Source organism: Syngnathoides biaculeatus, chromosome 9, assembly GCF_019802595.1.
Source record: "Syngnathoides biaculeatus isolate LvHL_M chromosome 9, ASM1980259v1, whole genome shotgun sequence".
NCBI lineage: Eukaryota > Metazoa > Chordata > Actinopteri > Syngnathiformes > Syngnathidae > Syngnathoides > Syngnathoides biaculeatus.
The window spans coordinates 8,894,960-8,918,760 of NC_084648.1; the positions used below are offsets into that span (position 1 = coordinate 8,894,960).

Genomic DNA, 23,801 nt, shown 5'->3' on the forward strand with positions numbered 1-23,801 from the left:
TTGTTGGTCGCATGTTGCGTGTAGCATTTCTGTGTCAGTGCGTATTTAGCACTGTGAGTTGAGGTCACAAACCCCCCTCAGGGGGTTTCGTGTATGTGTGTGTTGCTGTGCATGAGGGTGGGAATATAGGGGTTCCATTCAGGGCGCAATCATTAATTCCGGCTAGATGAGGAGAGGGAGGGAAAGCGGGTGAGAATGACAAGAAGAAGAAGGAGGAAGAGGAGGAGGTTGAATGAGATGGAGGGAGGAAGAGCGGGCAGGGGGGGTGTTGGATGAAAAGAAAAGAGCCCTCTCTTTCTTTCACTTTTCACAGCGCGCTTCGTTCTATCCGTCTCAGAGGCTCTCATGCGTCCACCGCGCTGACACTTTCAAGAAAATGTATTTGGAGCCTTTGGAATGACCTGGATTTGCGCATTCATTGTCGGCCCAGGTCGATACGGATTTTTTTTTTTTTTTTAAGGACAATTCCGATAAACCATGAATCGGCCAATTCATTTTAAGATTACATGATTAAAAAATATGTTTAGTCCCTTAATGCTCACAATAACAAGGATATGAATTACAGACACAACATTTGAATGTTTTAAAATAGTTTGTCCTTGAGTATTTGTTTAACTTTACAAAAGAGGAATTTTCAAGTATGAGAACAAGCAAAAAAAAAAAAAAAAAACGTTGATAAATTTGAATTCAGGTCATGAATGAATGCATTGTATAAGATACTGGCAAAAAATAGTATTGTAATTCCCGGCCTACAGAGCGCAGCTGGTTATAAGCCTCACCCAGTACATTTGTAAAGGAAATACTATTTGGTACATACATAGGCCGTAGCCGTGTAAAAGCGGCAAACGGCGACATTGAAACAGGAGTTATAAACAAAGATGGTACACAGAGAGTTTAACGCTAGCGCAGCCGCGCTAATTCTAACACTAGCGCAGCTGTGCGCGCTAATGCTAACACTAGAGCCGCAGCGCGTGCTAACAGGGCTGGTTAAAAAAAAAAAAATAACATACTGGTAACCGCATAAACCGCAGGGTTGAAAGCGTGTGGAAAAAAGTCGCTGTTTATAGGCCGGAAATTACGGTAATCCCTGAGGACCTGCAATGTTAAATATTTATTGTTTCCCATATCATTATTTTCTCAAGTGTCATGTAGTGACGATTTCAAATAAAAACCAGTGGAACCTTTCTTGGATGTTGAAACATCAACTTTGACAGAGTTGCATTTGAAATATCTGCGATACACAGAGCGGATTAAACTAAAGCACAAGCCATTTTTAACACTAGTAATGCACTCTATGGATTAATGTAAATCTTATAAATGTACTTGCAGACATTGTGCTTTAATGGGTATAAAAGAGGATGGTGAAGGAAGTGATTGACACAGAAAATGGTCATCACCTTGTTTTTGTCATACGAGTGGCCAGAAAAGGTCCCTCTGACAGCTACTTCCGTTTGACCCGGTTTTAGTATCCACTTTGTCCATATTTGGTTATATTAGAGTTTTTTTTAAGTAAGTTAAACATGTATACACATTTTTAAAAACACCATACTCCAGCATGTGTCTCATGAATGGTTTTACTGTACGTTCTGACCCATCTAAGCTAACTTTAGAAGCAGTATTATGCACTACACTTAATATAGTAATGATCCTAATTTTATTTCAAATGATAATTTTTGTTGTTTTTATTCCTCAATAGTTGCAATCGTTTTCATCTCATACTTTACAAATACCTTAAAAAAAACTAAACCCTGAAATTAATACTTAGCAAAACTAATGCCACCCAAAAAAAAAGAAAACTGAGTTTGAAATAGAAAAGTCAAAATGGAATAAACACTTAACTACGGAAAATCCAGAGCTACCGTGGTTTGGACTCAACAACAATCTCGAACAACTCCAGCACCTATCTGACACATTTTTTTCATCATTTATTGGGAAAACTGATGTGTCTAGCTGCCATTTTGTGTCAAACGGTGTTTGAAGTACAGCAACAAGTGCAGGTGTTACTCAAATGTTAGCATTTTAATGCAAACAAATGGCCAAATTGACATTCTGTCAACGTCGTTCGGACTAGCCTACTGACCGGTGCACCTCTGACACATTTGCCAAAATGTTTTAGATTGAACATACCGTAATTCCCGGCCTACAGAGCGGACCTGGTCATAAGCCTCACCCAGCACATTTGTAAAGGAGATACCATTTGGTACATACATAGGCCCCAGCCGTGCAAAAGCCGCAGCTGCCCACACTGAAACACGAGATATTTAGAAAGATGGTACACGGAGCGTTTAACGCTAACGTCGCCATGCTAATGCTAGTGGCCCTGTGCTAACTTCGCCACATTAACCCTAGCGCTGCCGCGCTAACAGGGCCGGCCGGTTAAAAAAAAACATACTGGTAAAAATCACTGAGACACGGCAGTAACACGCTAGCCCAGCGCTAACAGGGCCGGACCGATAAAAGTTACTTCCTCGGCACATATATTCCACCGGTCTCACGCTTACCTTTTCCGCTCGAGTGTCTCTTTGCGTCCGTTAGAAAAAAAATGCACAAATGAACCGCATCGCCGCATAAGGCTCAGGGTTGAAAGCGTGTGGAAAAAAGTCGCGGCTTATAGGCCGGAAATTACGGTAGTTGGAAATCAACCTGCTGGCAGCAATTTTGTCACATTGTTGGCAGATGTGTCAACAAGCTTGTTTGATACTCAAATGGTCGTGTTGACCTGCTAAGATGTTGACCAAATGACATTCGGATGTCTTTTGATCTTGCATACTTACTAGCGCAGCTTTACACATGCCCTGAGATATCTTTGATTGCCTTTTGGGGAACGTGACCTCTTGGCAGACATCTTGGCTCAAACGGTGGTGTAAATCTGTCAAGGTTAGATCCGATGTGAATCATAGCATTTGTATGCAAACAACCAACCGAAAGGACCTTGTTTGGGGTTACCAAATAATTAGTGCATCACACGTTTGGCGAAATTCTTCGATTGTCTATGGGGAACCTGACCTTTTTGATGCAAATGAGGAGCCATCTTTGCTCAAACACCAGTGGAAGTTTGTGAACGAGTTTATTTGAGATGCACATCAATTTTTTTTGAGAGACAAAATGACATAGTTAGGACTGCACACTAACTAGCACCCCTATATTTTTCAATCAATTTATTTGAAACTCCAATGTTTGCATTTACACCATCATATTAACGTTGTTTTCCCCTCAGGGGTGCCTGTTTGCGACAGCCATTTTGGCTCCAACAATTGCTTAAAATTCATTAAATTGAATCCAATCTTGCTCTCGCAGGCATTTTTTTTTCCCCCTGGAAAGCTGAAATTGGAGATTGTGTCCCGAGGTCCTGTCATGCCTCAGAATAGAATGCGCGCGTGTGTGTGTGTGGTTTACAATGATGGAACTGCAGCGTCAGCGTTGCGGTAGCACAGCTGTAGAACATTACACGAGAGGCACGTGATCTGTAATTACCCACAATTCTTTTGTCTCGGCCCCTTAATTGTCATTTGTTCCAGTTTCCGAGGCGTTTAAAAGAGTGGGCGTTCAGGTGCCTGTCTCGACTAGGTCAGAGGCACGCGGGAGGATGAACTGGAGGTCAGTGAACGCCTCGGGAAAAGACTGGTGGTTGTTTGACCGGCCAAAGCCCATCGTGTAACGCTAGCGGGTGAAGGGTGCAAGGACGAGTTAGCGCAGTGGAAGTGATTGATCCTGTCAGCACTCGCGCACACACACACGTGCACACATACTTTAAAAGCACAGATTGAAAGTAGATCACAGTGGTTGACCGCTAAATCCCCTCCTCCACTCTGCAAGCTGATCTGGAGTAAAACACACAGACGCACTTGCACACACGTACCCATGCACGTACACACACACAAACACAGATGCTCAGCGACTGTGCTAATTAAAAGCTAATTGGTCCTCACTTAATCTGCGCTGACGCTTCGCCAACTCTGCGCTTAATCTCACGGCTGTCAGGTTGGACGCTCCAGTTTTATTGTTGGTTTCAAAAACCGGATTCACTTTCCAAATGATACATTTGGGGAGTTGGCACCAGCAATGTGAACTCAGTGTGTGCATTGCGATAACCAGAGCAGCCATTACGGGTCAAACGCTAGCTAAAATACGTCCAAAACTTTAATTGTGTCGATACGATGTAGTGCTGCTGTTAGTTATTTTTACAATTGATTATTCTATGGATTAGTCCATCAATTAATCAAATGAGAAAGGATTTTCCATTAAGGTTTATTGAAAAACCTTTTTTCCTCCCCCTGATTCATTTTAAGTAGCTGATTGTTGCGGGTTATTTGTTTTTGTTGATATATCAAATAAATAACATTAATCACTTCAATGTCTCTACAAAAAAATAAATATGAGCGGAGAGCACGTCATCCATGCGCGAAGTTGCGGAAGTCTCATTCGACATCCAAGTGGTCGCCATATTCCATAGTGGCTGCATCTCCTGCCCGTGACGTCACCCGGACATTCGCAATTGAAAACACACACACACATGCCCCTTCTCACAAGGAAGCTCTTTTCGAAGAAGAGAACATCTCACAACCGAGTGAAGTTACCGGGGCAATCTTACCCTATTGTTTTGAGCCGTATTTAGATGAGATGCAGATCAGTCAAACCACCTCTCCGTCCGATCCACCCCCACGTGGTAGTGATAAAAACAATGCCGCTCGCGAGCGACGACGACGCCACGGCCAAACCTCCTCCCCGTCCGATCGTCTTCTGCGGGGTAGATGAGCCACCGCGGCCTGGTGCCGCGACGAGACGAGCCACCCTGGCCGACAAGGGTGGCTGGCTTGGCCTTGTTGACAAGGCCGGTGGCGATTCACAAGGCCTGCAGAGGCTGTCCTTCAGTGGCTGCTGCACGGAAGCCTTCCGATGCGCACATGGACACATTTAGCACCTCAGATTTACGGATTACCCCCCCCCAACTATTATTTTTTTTAGTAGCTATATGCACACCTACCTGTCATTTGGAACCCACAAAGCTCTCGTCCTTTGCACTCGTGAATCCATTTTTCAGGATGAAACGGGTATCTTGCAAACTTATGAAGGGTAAATTCATCCTCCCGAGTGTTCGAGCAATGTCCAGCAATGCAACAAGCCGGAATTTTGGCTAACACGAAGGAACAACAAGCTACCTTCCCAGACGTAAAACTAATAGAAACAAACAAGTCGACTTGAGGGCGGTCCTGCCATGTATGCCACTTCCCGCTTCTTCTCGAAAACAAATCCCTCGAGAGAATTTTCATGGCAGTTTTGTGATGAAAAAAAACGCATGAGTCCATGTTGGCTGCCGTGTTTTCCATTATTAACATACTAAAAATCATCCATTTCATGAAACTTCACCTTTAAAGTGGCCTGTTATTTTTACATAAGTTGATTATAATTCAGTAGTTTCAGTTCATGGAGTGATTGGTGCCAGCCAGGGAGTCAGGGTTGCTCACGGCATGTTACTTCCTTATGTATTTGAAAGTAAATGATACATTTGCCATTAAAAGCCCCTTTTTAGTCTTGTTTTTGTTGTTTTATAGTTTGAGGTGTCACAAAAATATTAAAAAACATTAAAGTCACTGATCTGCTTGATGTTTGATTTCACTAAAATGTTTTTTTTTTTGTTGTCAAAAGAAAGACGTTTTTGTGTAACCAACCCGTGTTCTGCTGGTGATCACGAAAGAACTGACGAAGCAGATTTTTTTTTTTTTTTTTCTCGTGGTGGGTTTGCTAGGTTCCGTGCTTATGTTGTCCCAGAACACAATCTTCTGTGGGTCCTGCACAGCTCAGTCGAAATGCTGCTAGACAAATGGCAAACGGCGACCTAAATAGCTGGCAGTCAATGACTTCATCGCGCAAGAGCAGATATCCGAATATACAGACAAGAGTATTGATTTTTCGGTAATGGTGCATCTATACATTGAAAATGTGCCACATCACTAACTTCTGGTCTTATTTACGGCATGTCTGTGAACACAACGCCACTCTGTGTCCAGAGAGACGACCAAGTCTATCGTCTACTGTGATTCTTCTCATACCGTTTTCTTTTCTTTTTTTTTTTTTTTGGTCAGACATTTCACAACAAACGAATGAATATGTGCAACTATGCTAAGGTCATAGAGCAGAAGTATGACATTAGTACTTAATAGCATGATGTTACAGGATTAAGCCTTGACATTGATGTGAAAGTCCTGAGAGGCTCAAACAATACATTAGTGCAGAATGCCATTAGCGCATGGTCTGTCGCGGTAACCCTGTAGAGTGGTCATGGGATAAAGCCACCGAGCTGGGAATCTCCACCGCTTATCTCACCCCTTCGGTTCCTCCCAGCCTTCTTTTGTTGTCTTCTCTGTTCTGTCGGGTAGGAAACTGAATTCATTTGTCGGCGTTACGAGAACGTGTTATCTTTCAAATTGCACAATTCATGAACAGTAAAACTTACATTGCAAACAAATAAAGGGGAGGGAGGGGAGCGACAATTTATCCATAAATCGACTGATCGATGAGCAAATTAACTGATTAACTAATCATTTGGAGACAATTCATAAATTAATCTTCCAAATCCTTGGAATTTCTGCCTCACAACAGTAACGTCTGTGTTTTCTGAAGTCCTCCATAAAAGCAGACTGTCTTTGTTTTATCAAAATATTTCTTGATCTGATTCGTTGATTAATTGAAAAAATAATCAACAATAGAAGCACACGTTTAACCAATGGCATCTAATCAATCATCCATTCATCTATCCATCCATCCATTTTCTTAGCCGCTTATCCTCACGAGGGTCCCAGGAGTGCCCCCAGCTGTCAACAGGCAGGAGGCGGGATACACCATGAATTGGTTGCCAGCCAATCGCAGGGCACATAGAGACAAACAGCAGCACTCACGATCACACCTATGAGCAATTTAGAGTGTCCAATTAATGTTGCACGTTTTTGGGATGTGGGAGGAAACCGGAGTGCCCACCTGAAGAAAACACACGCAGGCACAGGTAGAACATGCAAACTCCATGCAGGCAGGTCCGGGATCGAACCCGGTACCTCAGAACTGTGAGGCCAACGCTTTCGAGCTGATCCACCGTGCAGCCAGGAGTAGATAGTAATTATTTATCATAATGATAAAGCACGCTGATTATCTTTGTTTCATGAAAATACAACATTTTCAAGTGTTTTTTTACTTTGGAAAACAATCAACTTTTCTGCACATTTTCTGAAAGATGTTATGGACCACGCAACTTGACTTAGTTGTAAGTGAATAAGTAAACAATCAATTTATGTTTGTGCAAAATAAGATAATAATTTCAAATGATAGTGATGTAATAAATGACTGGTTAAAGTGTCTTCCTCACAGTTCTGAAGACAGGGGTTCTAATCCCACCCCGGCCTGTGTAAAGGTTGCGTCTTCCCTCCGTGCTTGTGTGGGTTTTCTCCGGGCACGTCGGTTCCCTCCCACATCCCCAAAACGCGCTTGGTAGTTTAATTGAATCCTTTAATTTCCTCAGAGCTGGTTGTTTGTTTATACAGTATGTAAATGATGGTGAACTTGCAAAGTGTCTCTGAGGCTTTGTGCAATTTTTTTTTTGGGGGGGGGTGGGCTGATACCCACCAACCACGGCCCATGTTGTGCAATATGTGCATATGGCGAGTGCAGTGAATTCCTGGCTGCTAAAAATGAGGTCACGAGGAAGCCTGGGATGTGAGAATCTTGTTTGGGGCGGGGGTTTGGAGATGATACAAAACGAGAATGTTCAGGCTCTTTTTCTCCGTTGAAGGAGCGGAACCATTCTGGAACCGGCTAGTGGCCGCATGGCCCTGACTCACAATGACATTTTTAGAGGGTCCTAAGAGAGCTGTTGGTCCAGGATGGTAGGGGCGGGTTGGGGGTTGAGGGGGGCTCGACCAACCATAGAAGCATAAGCCATGGATCGATGACTATAGAACACAGGTGTCAAACTCAAGGCCCGGGGGCCAGATACAGCCTGCCACATGATTTTATGTGGCCTTACACCTTACCCTTGATTTCTGATTCCAAAACTGGTTCATAAATTGATGATGTAAATATGATGAGAATATTAAATAGTTTTGTTCTACAGTCACAACGGTTTGACGCCCCTGCCTTAAGAGTGTAATAGATGGATCGATATAATGACATAAATAGAATTTAAGCTTTTCCCACATTTGTTTCAATTCAATGGATGATGTTTTTCTCCTTTTGTTGTGTGCAACTTGGCACCATGAGGAATTATCATACACACTTGAAGAGTTTTACAACGGAATCAATTACAGTAATATTGGTCTTTTTTATTGCACCGGAAAAGGATGTATGCCCGTGAGTTTTGATATTGTTGCACAGTTTTCAGAAGTATTTAAAAAAAAAAACTGTGAAGAGTTGTTATATAAAGCACGAGTGAATGGTGCAAAAGAAATACACAGAGCGTCTTTTTTGGTCTCCTTTTTGTTGCAAATTACCTCCGCCTCCCCACCCACCAGTGCCTAGTCCCTGGTCTACACTTAAAAGCTTTTTGCACGTCGTGTTGTGTGTCTTGTCCCATCATTGTGGTTTCTGCTCCCTGTGTGGAGGCGCGTCTTTGATGGCGTGCTATGTGCTAGCGTCATGTCTATGTGGGGACAACGCAAAACGGATTCCTGACTGCTTTTATCTCCTGTCAGACATGTTTTTAAACGTACATATTACGGAAAATGTATTTTATGTTTGTATGGTAGAGTACTGCTAGTACCTTGACTTGTGAGTGTAATTCGTTCCTGACAAAGATGATGGTTCGTTTGGACATGCTGCTCAGTTGTGAGTTGGCTGTGCTTAGCTTCCATAAACCTGAGTTACTCCATCTTGAAAGCTAACAGTGCCAAAATCCCGAAAATGCATCTTCGCTGGTTGCCTCAATTTACAGAATAGCTCGAAGACCTTTTTTTAAGATCCTCAAAAAAATTGCTTGTATTATAGTATTCGTATGTTGGATGTGAAGCTTTGAGGGATGTGGCTAAGTGAGTGATGTAAGGAGCTTGAGTCATAGGTGTTTGCATTTTGTATTCTTAAATTTGACAGCTTATCCCATCTTATAAATGCTCGGTAATGCCTTAAAGTGTCTCATTTCTAACACAAATTATCTTATCTAGATGAAAATGTATGTTCAACTGTTCCATAAAATGCATATCCTGTTCGATGTTTTTACCCCAAAATATAAGTGTTTGTGAATTAAAGTCCGCAAACTTTGACCTAGTTTCTCTTAGCTGCAAAACAACTCATTTCGTGGGCAGACCTCTGATGTCACAAAATCTGGGATGTGCTGTTTTGGAACGACGATAAACTGGGAGTCTTTCGTATTCACGCCAAAGAAAAACCCATTCGTTTCGAGAATTCCTCAGGGATTGTATGATAAAACTAATCCGTAAAAATGATTTATTATTATTTTTATTTTATACATTCAGAATATCAAAGCCTTTACTATTTATCAGTTTATGACTGACTAAACCAAACAAGAAATTCACAAACGCTTGCGAGCGCGATATTTCCAACATGACGCATATCCCCCAAGATGGGTCTGACCGCTGTATCGGCTTCTTCATCGCCAGCTACTTGGTCTGAATTTGAACGTGTGTGCTGTCTAACTGGCTCAAATTGATAACCTTTAACGCCTTCATTAAGCTCGTATTCTTCACCATCTTCCTGGGAACCTTTTATAATAATGTTCATCGCTCGAATTATCGGAAAATTCATCGACGTTCTTACAATGTATTCCTATGGGATCCATGTTGTTGTCACAATGTCCTACGTCACGTCCCTGTTCGGCTCTTTCCGCTTCGTTTCCGTCTTTTTCCGGGGAATCCAGCAATGTGTGATCATTTGTTGCAGATAATCGAAAAACAAAAATGTTTCCTTCATAACGGATTTAAGATTCGTATTCAGCATGAAAATTGTAAAATATTAGCAAAAAGGTGCATTGCGGTCGATCCATTCCCTTCAAATGCTGAATTCTTTTTAAATTCACCTGAGTGGTGGGATTGCTCGTTGTTAACTCAAAATTGTGCTTGCAAATCCAAATCAAAGTCCTTCGGTGACAAAAGTTAGTTGAGCTTATCTCTAAGACACTAATAAAGCAGAAACATGAAGTAAAATTGTAGCAAATTTAAAATCAGCTAAACGCATGCACACAACTTGATTCCACTAAAGTTTCTTGGGGCCCATGGTGAAGAAAGATGAAAAAAAATGCAGACGGAAAATTCACAAAAAAGTTGTACTTTTCCAATATGTGCTAGCCTCTGACAGCGTGTGAAGGCACTCGCTTACGAGTGTCCGAGGGAAACGAAAACCAACATGGGTAAAGATTGTCATCCCTCCTCGCCAATAGGATTCCAGGAAGATGCTACGGCGATAGCCAATGGGAGAGCTGCTCTATTCCGCTACACAAACGAAGATACAGGATTTGTATCATGGGTAGAGCTTTAAAAGCAATTGTTGTACAAAGACCCGTCGTTTCTTGCGTTGGGTTACTTTCTGGACCTGCATGAGATGAAATCTACATAGTAGTGATCAAATTTGTGAGGCACAAGTTTTATTTTTATCAACTTGGGGTCACCGTCCATATTCTTCACCATAGTGACTACGTACTACTTTTAAAGGGAGGACTACTTGGTTGGGTAGCTTTGATCTATCTATCGATCTATAAGAATGTAATATTACTATATACTATATATTACTATTTCTATTTCCTGGCTTTATTGTTAGCCACAGTGGTGTACAGTGAGGGTGTCAGCAGAGGCTACCAGTAGTTGTGCTGAGAATTTGCTTTTGATTACTGGTGTCTGGTACCATTTGTTTAGTAGAGCGATTGAAAGAGGACCAGGTTGTCTATATACCTTCCTTTGATCCAAAGCAGCTGCTATGGATTACATTTCATTCTAACTAGCACTTAATACTACAATTGTATTGATTTCAATTGTATTTATTTCTACATCAAAATTTCCTAGCCACTCAGTTGCTGGTGTGGAAAACTAACCTAGAAATCTGTCCTGTTATTGTGTCATTAATCCTTTAAATAATCATCTAAAAATGTCTTCAGTACCAAGCATACAAATGTCTACATTTTGACTCTCTGTCCACTTACATACAGTAATCTTTCTTTTTGTTTGTTCTGCCAGTCGGTGTTGCTGCTGGGCTCGGTGGCTCTGTTGTGTTTGGGTCTGGACCTGGTGTTCCTCCTCTTCTACTCTTTCTGGCTGTGCTGCCGTCGCCGCAAGAACGGCGAGTCGTCGTCTTCGACGCACTCGCACCACACGCACTCCCAGCAGCAGCCCAGCGCAGACTGCTGCTGCACGGCCTGGTGTGTCATCATCGCCACCTTGGTGTGCAGGTGAGACTGCAGAGTTTCTCTCAAATCTGACATTATCCTTTCACACGGAATTTATCCATGTTTGGATTTTTGACACAAGTCAGCAAATTCAGCCACACTTTCACTCAGAAACCGAGCAAAAACGATGGGGGGGGGTGCCATCTTTTACAGGCAGTGTAAGAGCTTTCAAACACTTCCTATTTCCATCCATCCATTTTCTTAGCCGCTTATCCTCGCAAGGGTCGCGGGGAGTCAATCCCAATCCCAGCTGTCAATGGGCAGGAAGCGGGGTACACTCTGAACTGGTTGCCAGCCAATCGCAGGGCAGATGGAGACAAACAGCCGCACTCACAATCACACCTAGGGGCAATTTAGAGTGTCCAATTAATGTTGCATGTTTTTGGGATGTGGGAGGAAACCGGAGTGCCCACCTGAAGAAAACCCACGCAGCCACAAGGAAAAAATGCAAACTCCAGACAGGCGTGTCTGGGATTGAACCTGGGATCTCACAACTGTGAGGCCAATGCTTTAAAGCTGATCCATCATGCCGCCCGGTATATTTCAAGAACTGTCAAATGCCATACTTTCTCAGTTTTTGTAAAAACCATCAGTTTTCCCCATTTACCTTTTGCACAGAATCCCAGTAAATTAACCATACCAGTTTCCCACTTCCTCAGCTCTCTTTTTACTTCTTCGTCATCACCCTCTCCATGAGAAGCTCTCTTCTATTTATTCTTCCTCTCACTGGTCCTCTCGCTGGCCTAGAAATGTTGCCATGACAACAGTAGCAGATTGGATGGAGTGAACAGAAATGAATTTTACAGTCACGAGGAAAGCTCTGTGTGTGTGTCTTTGCTCTGTCCACAATTAAAGATGACATCTTTCATTTTTTTTACATAACAGTAGCATGTGTCTATGAACTGGTCAGGCATTCAGTAAGGGGGAGCCCTCGCTTGAGAAAGTATCACAACACGTTAAATGCAACAGGTATGTTAATACAAGGGCACAGTGGTGATAAATACTGTACAGTGGTGATAAATACTGTACAGTGGTGCCTCGGTTCTACAACACAATACGTTCCAGAAGGCTGGTTGAAAACCAAGACGTTTGACAACTGAAGCACATTTTCCCTTGACAATGAATGGAAAATGAAATAATGCGTTCCAAGCCTAAAAAAATATACTTTTAATGATTTTTTTTTTTTACCTTTTCCTGATAATAAACTACATAGTAGAAATACATGTGTAGTTTAAATACTTTATATAATTAAATCATTTAATAAATATATTTATTTTTCGGTTAAAATGTATGCTTTAGCCTAGTGGAGTATGCTAGGCTGGGAGTGTATTGCCGTATCTGTAGTAACTCGGCCCCCAGCCTTGTAAACATTTTTTTATTAACAAAAGTGCAGAATAATTTTAAACAGACACATTGTTTTTTATTTGCACAGGAAGGACGTAATGTAAAAAAAAATCTTAACTTGCAACTCGAGGTAGGGTTAATGGAACAAAAGAAAAAACCAATGCAAAACTTGTAGCCTCCCCATGACGAACAATGGGGTGTATCCCACTTCTTTTGCGGAAATTTTTGAACCATCCTCAACTTGCTATGAATTCAAAGCCCTTAGGAACTAGACTGGGGTCTTTTGTTTTTAAATTTGTATACAGATTTCTAGCTTTGGCGCAAATTCTTTCCTCGCCAACACTATCCCCAGCTAACTGCTGCTCGTTCACAAAAATAAGAAGCAAGTTTTCGACTTCCTCCAAGATCTGTGTCCTCTGCTTGGTCAACACGGTTGCTCCTTTAGCAACATCACTTGCTTTGAGGGCATCCTTGATTTTCAGAATGGTGCTGATCGGTGATTTCGCCATGCCATACTTCTTCGATAGCTCAGAAACACACACACACCAGATTCTTGCTCGGCTATCAAATCCTTCTTGAAGTCGACAGTTTTACGCACCACTTCCCTTTTTTCAGCACCAGCAGTTTCACTTCCCTTCTTTGGAGCCATGATCGGGGGTTAATGTTCCTCAATTTAAAAAAAAATCTCCTCCGAGCAGAGGAGTGTGTGAGTCAACTGGTTGCGCTGCGCGCTAATGCGCAAGGTCGCGGGCGTTACGTTTTCCGTTTTTTTCCGGGGGTGCGTTCGAAAGCACAATAACAGATCGTCGTGGGTCAGCTGGTCGGGGTGTTTGAATACAGATTTTCATTCGAAAACAAAAGTAAAAAAAAATCTTGAAATTTTCGTTCGAAAACCGATTTGTACGAAAGCCAAGACGTTCGAAAACCGAAGTACCACGTGGCATCAATTAGGGGGTAAACTGTCAATAGTGGTGAAGACTTATGATACTATGTCACAACATGTGGTAAATACAATATCAATTTCAATTTAAGACCAGCACGGTAATAAGTACATACGGTTAGGGGGCCATTTGTTTATTCATGGCAGAAAGTGCCATGTGCATATTAGGAATATGTCTGGTAAAAGGGGCAAGCGTGTTTGATAGGGTGCCGTAACACGTGCGAATGTCAAAATAATGATCATAAAGGAAAATTGTGGTGAATTGTGTTTATTTGTTCAACTCTAGAGAATACCTGGCACCTATTGGGAGTAAGGTGTTTTTTTTTTTTTTTAAGGGGGAGCAGGGGTGTTTTTCTTTGGGAAGACATTTTTTGATGTGGTAGCACATTTGCCATCGTTAATACTAAAGAAATTTCAGTATAAAACCGCAGTGTTTATGAATGTTTTCCTCCTCATTGTGGTTGGAGGTGTTTATGTACTCAATTGCAGAGTATGCCAGGGATCTACAAAAGGGTTGCGGTGTTTATTAGGTGGGTGCCAGCACAACATAAAATCATAGATTGAGGTAGATAGTTGGTAGCTAAAGTACCGCTAAGCAGGCCCCAAAAATTACATGGAAATTCGACACACCACAGAGAAGAAGAATGTTAGCAAGCCCAAGACAGCCTTGTTATGGTTGCGCTAAAAGGAAATATACAGAGTACAGCCAAATGACATGATGTCATGTGGTTTACCCCCGCCCACAAAATCAGTAATATTCAAACAGTGAAAAAGATGCTTAAAATAGCTCAACAATTCAGCGGTACAGTCATACCTCTACTTCCGAAAATCTGTACTAACGAAAAATTCAGGTTACAAAAAGCCTCCCTGGAAAAATGTTGTCTCGAGTTACGAAGGAAATTCAGGACACGAAAGGAATAAAATGGCACTGGATTCCACCGAACGTAAAGATCCTGTACTGTATCTTGAATTGAAAGTGTCACGATAGAGCTGCTCTCCCATTGGCTATTGCCGGAGCATCTTCCTGGCATCACATTGGCTAGGAGGGATGTCGTTCCTTACCCATGATGAACTTCCTGTATCTGTAACTGTATCAGGACTGTATGTTATGTCTTTGCAAATGCTTTCAACACTTGAAACATTTTCAATGTATTTAGAACGAAAACCTGGATGAGAGCTATTTTTTTTGTATTGTCTATTTGAGCTGTGGTGTTTGTTTATTATGTGAATGACGATGCAGTGAATTGCTAGAATCTGAATAAATCTCATTTCCCGACAGACTATAAACAGGCTATTATTTGGTCTGTAGGTTGAGACGAAGAAGAGGGAGATGATGAAGTGTGAGCACGAAACACCATTAAAGACGACTGTAAAAAGATCATCTCATCCCATAAACTCCATTTGACTTCAATGTCCCACTTCCTTCTTGTTTCCTTCTGCAGATGAGGATTTATATCGTAGCCACGCACACATCCATCCTGTAATGTAACACGTGTAAAAAAATCCTTTAACAAAAGCCTTTAACAGCAGTCATAAATTCACCTCCACAAGCAGCAGCAACACAAACAGCCAAATCCACTACCAGGCACCAAGTAGTACACAAATTGAGGGTGGAGGGAGGACGCTATAGTGGGAACAAGATTGGTCACATTGACGTATTTAAAAATTGTCTGTTGTGGTAACGCAATTATTGAATTATTCTTTGTGTGTGTGCCTTTCAGTATAGATGTATAGTATGGAGCAGGGGTCCTCAATGCGTCGATCGCGATCTAGGCAGTCTTGGCTGACTGCGGAACGGCGTGCCCCCCCCCCCCCCAAAAAAATAAAATAAAATAAATTGTGCACCGCTGATGCAGTCTCTTCGCATTGCGTGCAAAGAAAAAAAAATCCAATGCAAATTGAAAGTATAACGTACAGCTATTCATTTTGTGGCATTTTGCAAAGTGATTCAATGAGTGAGGGATGACTGGTTGTTACATCTAATGGCACAATTCACATACTGTAAAAAATTAAAAGAAGAAGCCACTGGTTTCATTTAGGCAGCACACGGAACTTTCTCTACCAACAACCGCTGCTCCGCCACACACACTGTTTCCTACTTTACCTTACCCCCCCCCCCTCCGCTCTTAGTGATGTGCGCTCATAATTACAAATGTTACAGTGTATACGCAGCCCATCAATGTGTTTTATAATGACAGCGTCCACCACCGCTGCTTTAGTTAGCAACACAGTCTGGGCAACGCAGAGCAAAGACGGCCTAGACATGCTGCTTATGTTTACTTTCGATATTAATGGAGGCAGTTAAAAAAGAAATGCTGTTGTTTTAAGATGCAGTGACTGAGTATCTGAATAATCGAAGAAAAAGTGGTAAAACTGGACAAGATTTTCTCTTTTCCGAGTGGGAAAGGTCTGGTCTGAAGCCAAAGTAGAAAGTGCAGGATGAGATGGTGTGTAATGTTAAAATTCAACCTTGGCACAGCCTGATCCAGGATGAAAGCACAGACAATACAGTGCACTAAAAGCTAATTCTGTATTTTAAATATAGGAGGCAACACAACATCAACCTTAAAAACGTTTGGGAGCAGCATCAGCATCATCCCCCGCGTCGTCTGTAAAAAAGGGGTAAAAAAGTCTGAGCACCCCTGGTATGGAGTATATTAAGTATAGATGTGTTTGTCAGGGTGTGTAACTGTGACACGTGTGTGCACCCATGTGTATGTGTGTGAGGGTGTTTGAGTGTACGAGTGAGTGAGAGTGTCTGAGAGTGGGAGTGAGTTAACAAGTTGGTGTGAGCAAGATGTGAGTGTGAGTTTGGGTGTATGAATGCGTGAGTATGTAAGTGAGTGAGTACACGTGAGTGCGTGTGAGGATTCAGGTGAAAGTGTCTGAGGGAGTAACTGTAAGTTAGTGAGCGTGAGTGTGTGTATGCATGAGTGTTTTTGTGAGTAAGTAAATGTGTCTGTGTGTGTATGCATGAGTATGTGTGTGAAAGCGTATATTTCTGTGCAAGTGAGTGCACGCGTACATGTCTATCTGAAAGTGTGTGTAATTGAGTGTTGTTTGATACATCCATCCATCAATTTTCTTTGCCGCTTATCCTCACGAGGGTCGCGGGGAGGGTTGGAACCTATCCCAGCTGTCAATGGGGAGGAGGCGGGGTACACCCTGAACTGGTTGCCAGCCAATGGCAGGGCACATCGAGACAAACAGCCGCACTCAGAATCACACCTCGGGGCAATTTAGAGTGGTTGTTTGATAGACGCACCTAATTTTTTTTGTACGGTGTCAGGCAGAGGTGTCAAACTCATTTTTGTCACGGGCCACATCGTAGTTATAGCTTCCCTCTGAGGGGCGTTATGACCGTGAACCTCTATAAAGGAAATATCACATATAATTAATGAAACGACAAATTGATGAATTTAAAACAAGAAACTGTAAATCACATTTTTTAATTACTAGATTTCTTTAAAAAAATGCTTGCAATATGTTAATGTTATTACAACAGAACACAATTAGAAATTTTGATTTGTTTTCCCTGGGCCACGTAAAATGACATGGCGGGTCAGATCTGGCCCGCGGGCCACGAGTTTGACACCGGTGGTGTATGGTGTTCAGACACAAAATAGAATCCCGTATGGTCGATTTCCTTCCAAGCTGTTGTCATCGCAACCTTTTTGTCTTCCTCGTAGCGCTGGGATCGCTGTGGGCTTCTACGGGAACGGCGAGTCGAGCGACGGCGCCAGTCGCGTGGCGTATTCCCTGCGCCACGCCAACCGCACCGTATCGGGCATCGAGAAACTGGTGAGAACCAATACAGGGCGCCCATCTACCGCACATTTTCAGACTCACCGTGTCATAGTTTTATTTTCCATTCCAAATTCTGCCGACACCAACTCCGCGTGCTTACCGCAGGTGTCGGACAGCGCCGTGGGGCTGAACCAGACGGTGGAGGAGAACCTGGTCCAGCTGGAGACGTCCTACCAGGAGCAGACAGACTACGTGTCTATTGTCCAGAAGCTTCAGGGACAGCTGGACGAGCTGGTCAGGCTCATGGTGGACATCCCCTTCTGGTCCAACACGGATGTGTCCCTGGAGGACTTGGCGCGCCAAACGGAGGCCTTTGACTTCTACAGGTCAGAACAGCCACAGATGATTGATCACTGTGGGATGATTTCATATTCACTTTGAGAATGCTGAAGAACTTGTTTCCCCTACGCTACTCTTTTTGCATGACTTCAGGACCTCTTTGGAACTGTTTTCCCACGTTACAAAAAAAAAAAAAAAAAATCACGCTTGTCCTAGAATTCTCTATTTTTGTTCTGGGGGGGAAAAAAAGTTTACATTCCAGATTTGAAATATTCGCTCATTCACGACGTATTGGGGAATATTTCTACATTCCGATAATGTCAACATTACCCTAGTAATACATTTTCTAGTTGGAAAATTGATATTGATATTCACCTTCTTGTTCCACATTTCTCCAACAATTCCATCATGAAAATTTTCAGAAAAAGGACGTCTTGGGAAATATTTTTTTCACATTCCCCAAAATCCAACTTTTCTTCCAGTTCCCCATTTTCCATGATGAAGGTAAACCCCATTTATATGAATGGAACATTGAACAATTTTCACTTTTCCTTCCACATTGATCAACAGATTCGGGCTATTCTGCTTAGAAAAATAATTGCAAAATTCAGGACATTTTTGCATTTCCATATTTCCCATATTTTCAAGAGCCCACATTGTCCACAACAGCCATGTCCAATCAGTGCAGGCGTTTTACATGCATACCTCTTTCTTTCACAATTCTCAATCCATTTCCTTGAACCGTTCCAACTTCAAACTGTTCAGGTCAGTCAAGACACCGTGTGAAGTATTTTTCATACCCCGCAAATTCCCATGTTTTAGAATATTCCACATTTTTCAGAAATTATGGTTACATTGTATAAGAACTCATGTGTGCTTCCAGGTGGTTGGGTTACCTTGGCTTGCTGTTGTTTGACGTCCTCATTTGCCTCCTGGTTCTCTTTGGACTCATACGGAATTCCAGAGGAACTCTTATCGGGTATGTATCTGCTCATCAAACACATTTTTGACCAATCTAAAATACATTTTTACTTCAGAGCAAATACACGGTGTCTTGAGATTCAAGTTTAATTCCATGACCATATTATTGACTCAAACACTAGTATCTCAAATAAGCGTTCCGTGATGAAATAAATGGGAATGCCATTAATCTGTTCTTAGCACCTCCCAAAAAACAGCAGATATTTTTGTGGAATGTGATTTGAAAGAAAACAAGCATATGATATTATGATTTATAAAGTCAGTATTTACTAAATAAAACAGTTTTTGTCGCTTTTTGCTTTAATTCAATGACCAGTGTGCTGCTTCTTCGGCTGTGTGCATTTTGGCCACATGAGAACAGTACTATACAGACAGGGAAATGTGAGTACGCGAAGTTGGTCAAAGCGCCACATTAGGCAAGACTAATAATGTTTGTTCTTTGCAGAGTATTAATAATATATACCTGCACGTATTATTATATTATTTGTCTACAAGTGCCGCTTTACTGTTTGTGTTCAAATATTCATTGCTTAAAGGGTTACATCACGGCAATCGATGGCAATGGCGATTTTCATTTTTGCACTTGCAAGTCAAAGCAAAAAAAAGAAAAATGGAGCCACTTATATATCAAGGCACATCTGTTTAATTAAAAGTCCGAGGCATGTCGTTTCAACTGCGCGGTTCTCAAGTAAGAATGGTGTGGGGCAGCAATTTGTAGCTGGCCAAAAATGGAATAACTTTGAGCAACCGGATACACATTTTCAACTCGTATGATGATTTGGTCCTTAAAAATATCTCTGAACATTTGTAAAGGTTTGTAGCGAGCAGTACTTTTACCTGTGCACGTGCAGTCAAGTGTTATGGAAGGTAAACCAGTTGATGTTTGTAAACGTCCACAGCGTGTGTCTGCTGGGAGTGCTGACGCTCGTGATCAGTTGGGTGACTCTGGGCTTGGAACTGGCTGTCGCTGCGGTAAGCCAGTAGCCATGGCAACGTCGCAGAGCTGCCGCCTGGCTCTGCAGTGATGTAATCTTGTATTTGCGTGCGCTTGCTCACAGTCTGCCAGCGACTTCTGCGATTCTCCCGACACGTACATTGTGCGCGCCACCAAGGAGAACGGCGTCATCAATCAAGGTACAGCCAAGTTCTTGTGCTGTGCAAACAGCCAATCACAATCTCGCTTGTACTGTTTCGGGAAATACATCAGAATCAGCTTTATTTTATATGTGTATACATGTCTGCTAGTCCTCGTCTACATATCTGTTTGTGTTATGGTCCTTGTCTAAATCTACATAGTGTGTGGGTGAGTACCTGTGTCTGTTGGAAATGTTGATCCATTTGTGTGTGTGTGTGTGTGTCTTGGTGTGAGTGTCTATCTGTGCACACAAATGCGTGTAGTCCCTTTGTACGCATGCGTGTGCGTGTGTGTCCGTGCGTGTTTGTGTATTTGTGTGTGTGTTTAGAGTATGTGCTGGTCCTGGACTAGATATCAGTGTGTGTGCGTTTGTTGAGCCTTGTGTTTCTGTGTGTGTTTACTGGTGGTCCTTGTCTTCATATCTCTCGTCCGCGTGTGGTCTTTTGGACCTTGTGTGTGTATTGGTCCATTTGTGCACAGGCAGGAGTGTTTTTTTGTATGCATTTGTATATGTGTTTGTGTGTCTTAGTGGGTGTAAGTTTGTGGCTTTGCGTGTATATTGGGCCATTTGCGTGCTGTTTTGGTCCGAGTGTGCGCGCGAGTATGTGCAGGGGCAGTTTTTGATGTGGGTGATAGGGGCAGCTGCCCAGACTAGCGCAACACTCCCCCTCCGACCCCAATGACAAATATATTTACAATTTATAGTTGGGTGGCACAGTTGGCCTCACGGTTCTGAGGTCCCGTGTTCAATCCCGGACCCGCCTGTGTGGAGTTTGCATGTTCTCCCCGTGCCTGTGTGGGTTTTCTCCGGCCACTCCGGTTTCCTCCCACATTCCAAAAACACGCAACATTAATTGCACACTCTAAATTGCCCGTAGGTGTGATTGTGAGTGCGTCTGTTTGTCTCCATGTGCCCTGCGATTGACTGGCGACCAGTTCAGGGTGTACCCCGCCTCCTGCCTGTTGACAGCTGGGATAGGCTCTAACACTCCCCGTGACCCTTGTGAGGATAAGCAGCAAAGAAAATGGATGGATGGATGTATAGTTGCCCTTCATGTTGATGGACAGTTGTCGGTTGCCAAAAATTTGCCGTTAAGCAACACCAACATAGGGGCGTTGCTCAGAGCGCCATTCAAGCTCGGAGCGCTTGTGTTTACGTGTGCATGTTGGTATGTGTCCATGTGGATTGTGTGTGATTGACACCATGGCTGTGTATCATCAACCCTCTTCCCCACCCTGATGGGACAAATTAAACGTTAGAATCACTTTTAATCTTTTTATAACATCTTATGACGTCTCTTAATGTTAACATATTACATCAACCATACATTTCCAGCACTCGATCTCAGTCTGCCTTCCCGTTTCCCCCCTCGGCTCCGCTTGTCTTAATGAGATCTGTTGTCTCTCACTCGTTTCCGCTCTGGCTCTCCATGCACAGCGCAGATGTTTCCTCTGCAACTACAAACACACGCGAACATACAGAGAGGAGAACACACACATACTGTACCATTGCACTCATACACACTCAGACCAACATGCATGGGCTAAGGCATTCTCAGTTGGACACAGAGACACACACGTGCAGACAAACAGATCAACACACATAGAATAACATACACATGCACACAACAGGCCAACACATGGGAAGACACACGCATACACAAACATGCGTACAAACACAAAAATGGGAGCTGTGCAAAAACACTCTGGTCATCAGTCTCTGCCTGCAGCTTATACAAATAGAATATAAACTGCATTTACTCTTGATGTGAAGACACTCGCCTCGCAGTCATTTACAGTGTGAAAATAGAAATACTGGTTGCTCTTAATTATTGTTCATGTTTCATTATCAGATATCCTGCAGTATTACCTGAAGTGCAATCCGGGACAAGTCAACCCGTTCCAGCAGGTACACGTTTCCCTCATGATTCCTATGCGCATTTTCAGTGCGATTAATTATTCATTCTTTTTTTAATAAATGGGCAGAAAAGGTGGAAAAATAAAAGCACTGTGAATATTTTTGAGATGTGGAAGATGTTCAGAGGTCTTCACCTTTGGAGACTTTTAAGAATGTTGAGGCAACAAATTAATCCATTTATTCTTCACTGGATTCTCTTGTGTATCTTTGTGTGTATGCGGGCACGTGCAGAGGCTGTCGGGGAGCCACAAAGCGTTGGTGGAGATGCAGGACGACGTGTCGGAGCTTTTGCGATCGGCCACACGGGAATACGCCAACACTAAAGTGCGTGTGCGTACACGTGCGCATGTCTTCCCAGTCCGCTTTTCCCACACACGTAGGCGAGGTTACAAAATGACAATTTATCCTTATTTAGTATCTTCTTGTCAAATTACGATTTCAGTGAGATGTTGTTTTACAAAAAAAAAATCCAACTTAATTTTGGAAAAATAGGATTTTTTTTTGTTTCCTCATGGTGTCACTTATTTTTTGTAAAATGATTTTTACTTGGCTTTTTTCCCCCCTCTCATCACTTTTTTCCCCCATAATATCAAGACTTTCTTCTTAAAATTACAGGTTAACTCTTGTAAAATTACACACACACACACACACACACACACACACACACACACACACACACAGAGTCAGTCAGAGAGAGAGAGAGAGAGAGAGAGAGAGAGAGATCCGTTCCTACAATAGCGACTTAACTTGAATTTCGACTCAAGTCAAATTTCCACCATTAAAGTCAGAATTTACATCAAAATATTTTGTATAAAAAAACAAATACATTGAAATAAACAAGATGATGTACTTGGCATTACTGCTGAGAGGTGGATGGAGAAGAAGAAGGGGAGGCTGTGCTTTAGCTATCACGAAGGAACCTGGTCCTCAATCCTCTCCATCTTGACAAGTATCACAGAACCTTGTTTTGTGATCATTGGATCCGACATAGGAACGGGACCATTCATATGCACTAAAATACGGGCTTTCTCTTTAATAATTGTCACCACGGTCGACCGACTGAAACCTTGTTGGTGTCTCTCCTTTCTCCAATCTTTTTATGATCTTGAGGTTCGTTTCCATGGTAATGGATTTTCTTTTGCTTGCAGAAGCACTGCTAAAAGACACAGCTTTCTTCTTTGGGGCCATAATGTCTAAAAAAGGAGGGCAAAAAATGCAAAGATACTCCCGGCGCACAAACACAGACAAGCATTAGCCAGACAAAATGGCGGATGGGGGACGGGTGTTATAAAGTTGAAACGTCTTAGGACGAGACCGTCTTAACCCGAGGACTCCCTGTATATAATTTGCTCATAAAATTGCTTCATTTTTCTTGTCATATTGAATATTTTTCCACCCACATTATTGATGTGTTGTTAAGACACACTCACAGAAAAATAATTTAAAAATACTTACACACCTATGCACACTGATACACTAACTATAATTTTTACTTTTGGGAGTAAAATTGTGACTTTATTCTTGTAAAATGGGGATGGTTTTTTCCCCCTCATTAATTTTTTTCTCAAGTTTTGGCAAAACTACAAAACATTTCTTTTCATAAAATGAAGACTACTATTGTAAAATTCTAAATATTTTTGTTAAAACTCATGTATGATAATATTATGATTTCTTTTTCAAGTTTGAGTTTACATTTTTTTCCCTCTCATACTGTTGCTCTTCCCACAAGGGTATGACAAATGCAACAAAGAACATTTTCTTTTCCTCATATGCACCCTGTGTTGTCTTAAATTGAATTGTTGACGTCGTCGTTGCGTCCAGGAAAATCTGGATCAGATCCAGTCAGTGCTGAACTCCACGGAGGTGGGCTTGCACCAGCTGACGGCACTGGTAGATTGTCGCAGCTTGCACATGGTGAGTGAAGAGCGGTCGCTCGCTTGCTAGAAAGAAACTCTGGCAACTGGACTCTTTTTGTTTGTCGAAGACGTTTCACCTTCAATCGAGAAGGCTTCTGCGTTTGTAA

At 42.2% G+C, this 23,801-nt stretch overlaps 1 protein-coding gene across 2 annotated transcripts in view; it reads left to right on the forward strand.

Annotated features, from left to right (window-relative positions):
- The window catches only part of LOC133506455 (protein tweety homolog 3-like), a 36,778-nt gene that overhangs the window by 3,000 nt on the left and 9,977 nt on the right, over positions 1 to 23,801 (forward strand). For both annotated transcript variants that reach the window (XM_061830609.1, XM_061830608.1), the window contains exons 3-11: positions 11,166 to 11,377; positions 17,348 to 17,459; positions 17,571 to 17,791; positions 18,628 to 18,723; positions 19,625 to 19,697; positions 19,784 to 19,859; positions 21,714 to 21,769; positions 22,010 to 22,102; positions 23,600 to 23,692. In XM_061830609.1, the coding sequence (XP_061686593.1) occupies positions 11,166 to 11,377; positions 17,348 to 17,459; positions 17,571 to 17,791; positions 18,628 to 18,723; positions 19,625 to 19,697; positions 19,784 to 19,859; positions 21,714 to 21,769; positions 22,010 to 22,102; positions 23,600 to 23,692 (1,032 nt within the window). The remainder of the gene's footprint in view (positions 1 to 11,165; positions 11,378 to 17,347; positions 17,460 to 17,570; positions 17,792 to 18,627; positions 18,724 to 19,624; positions 19,698 to 19,783; positions 19,860 to 21,713; positions 21,770 to 22,009; positions 22,103 to 23,599; positions 23,693 to 23,801) is intronic.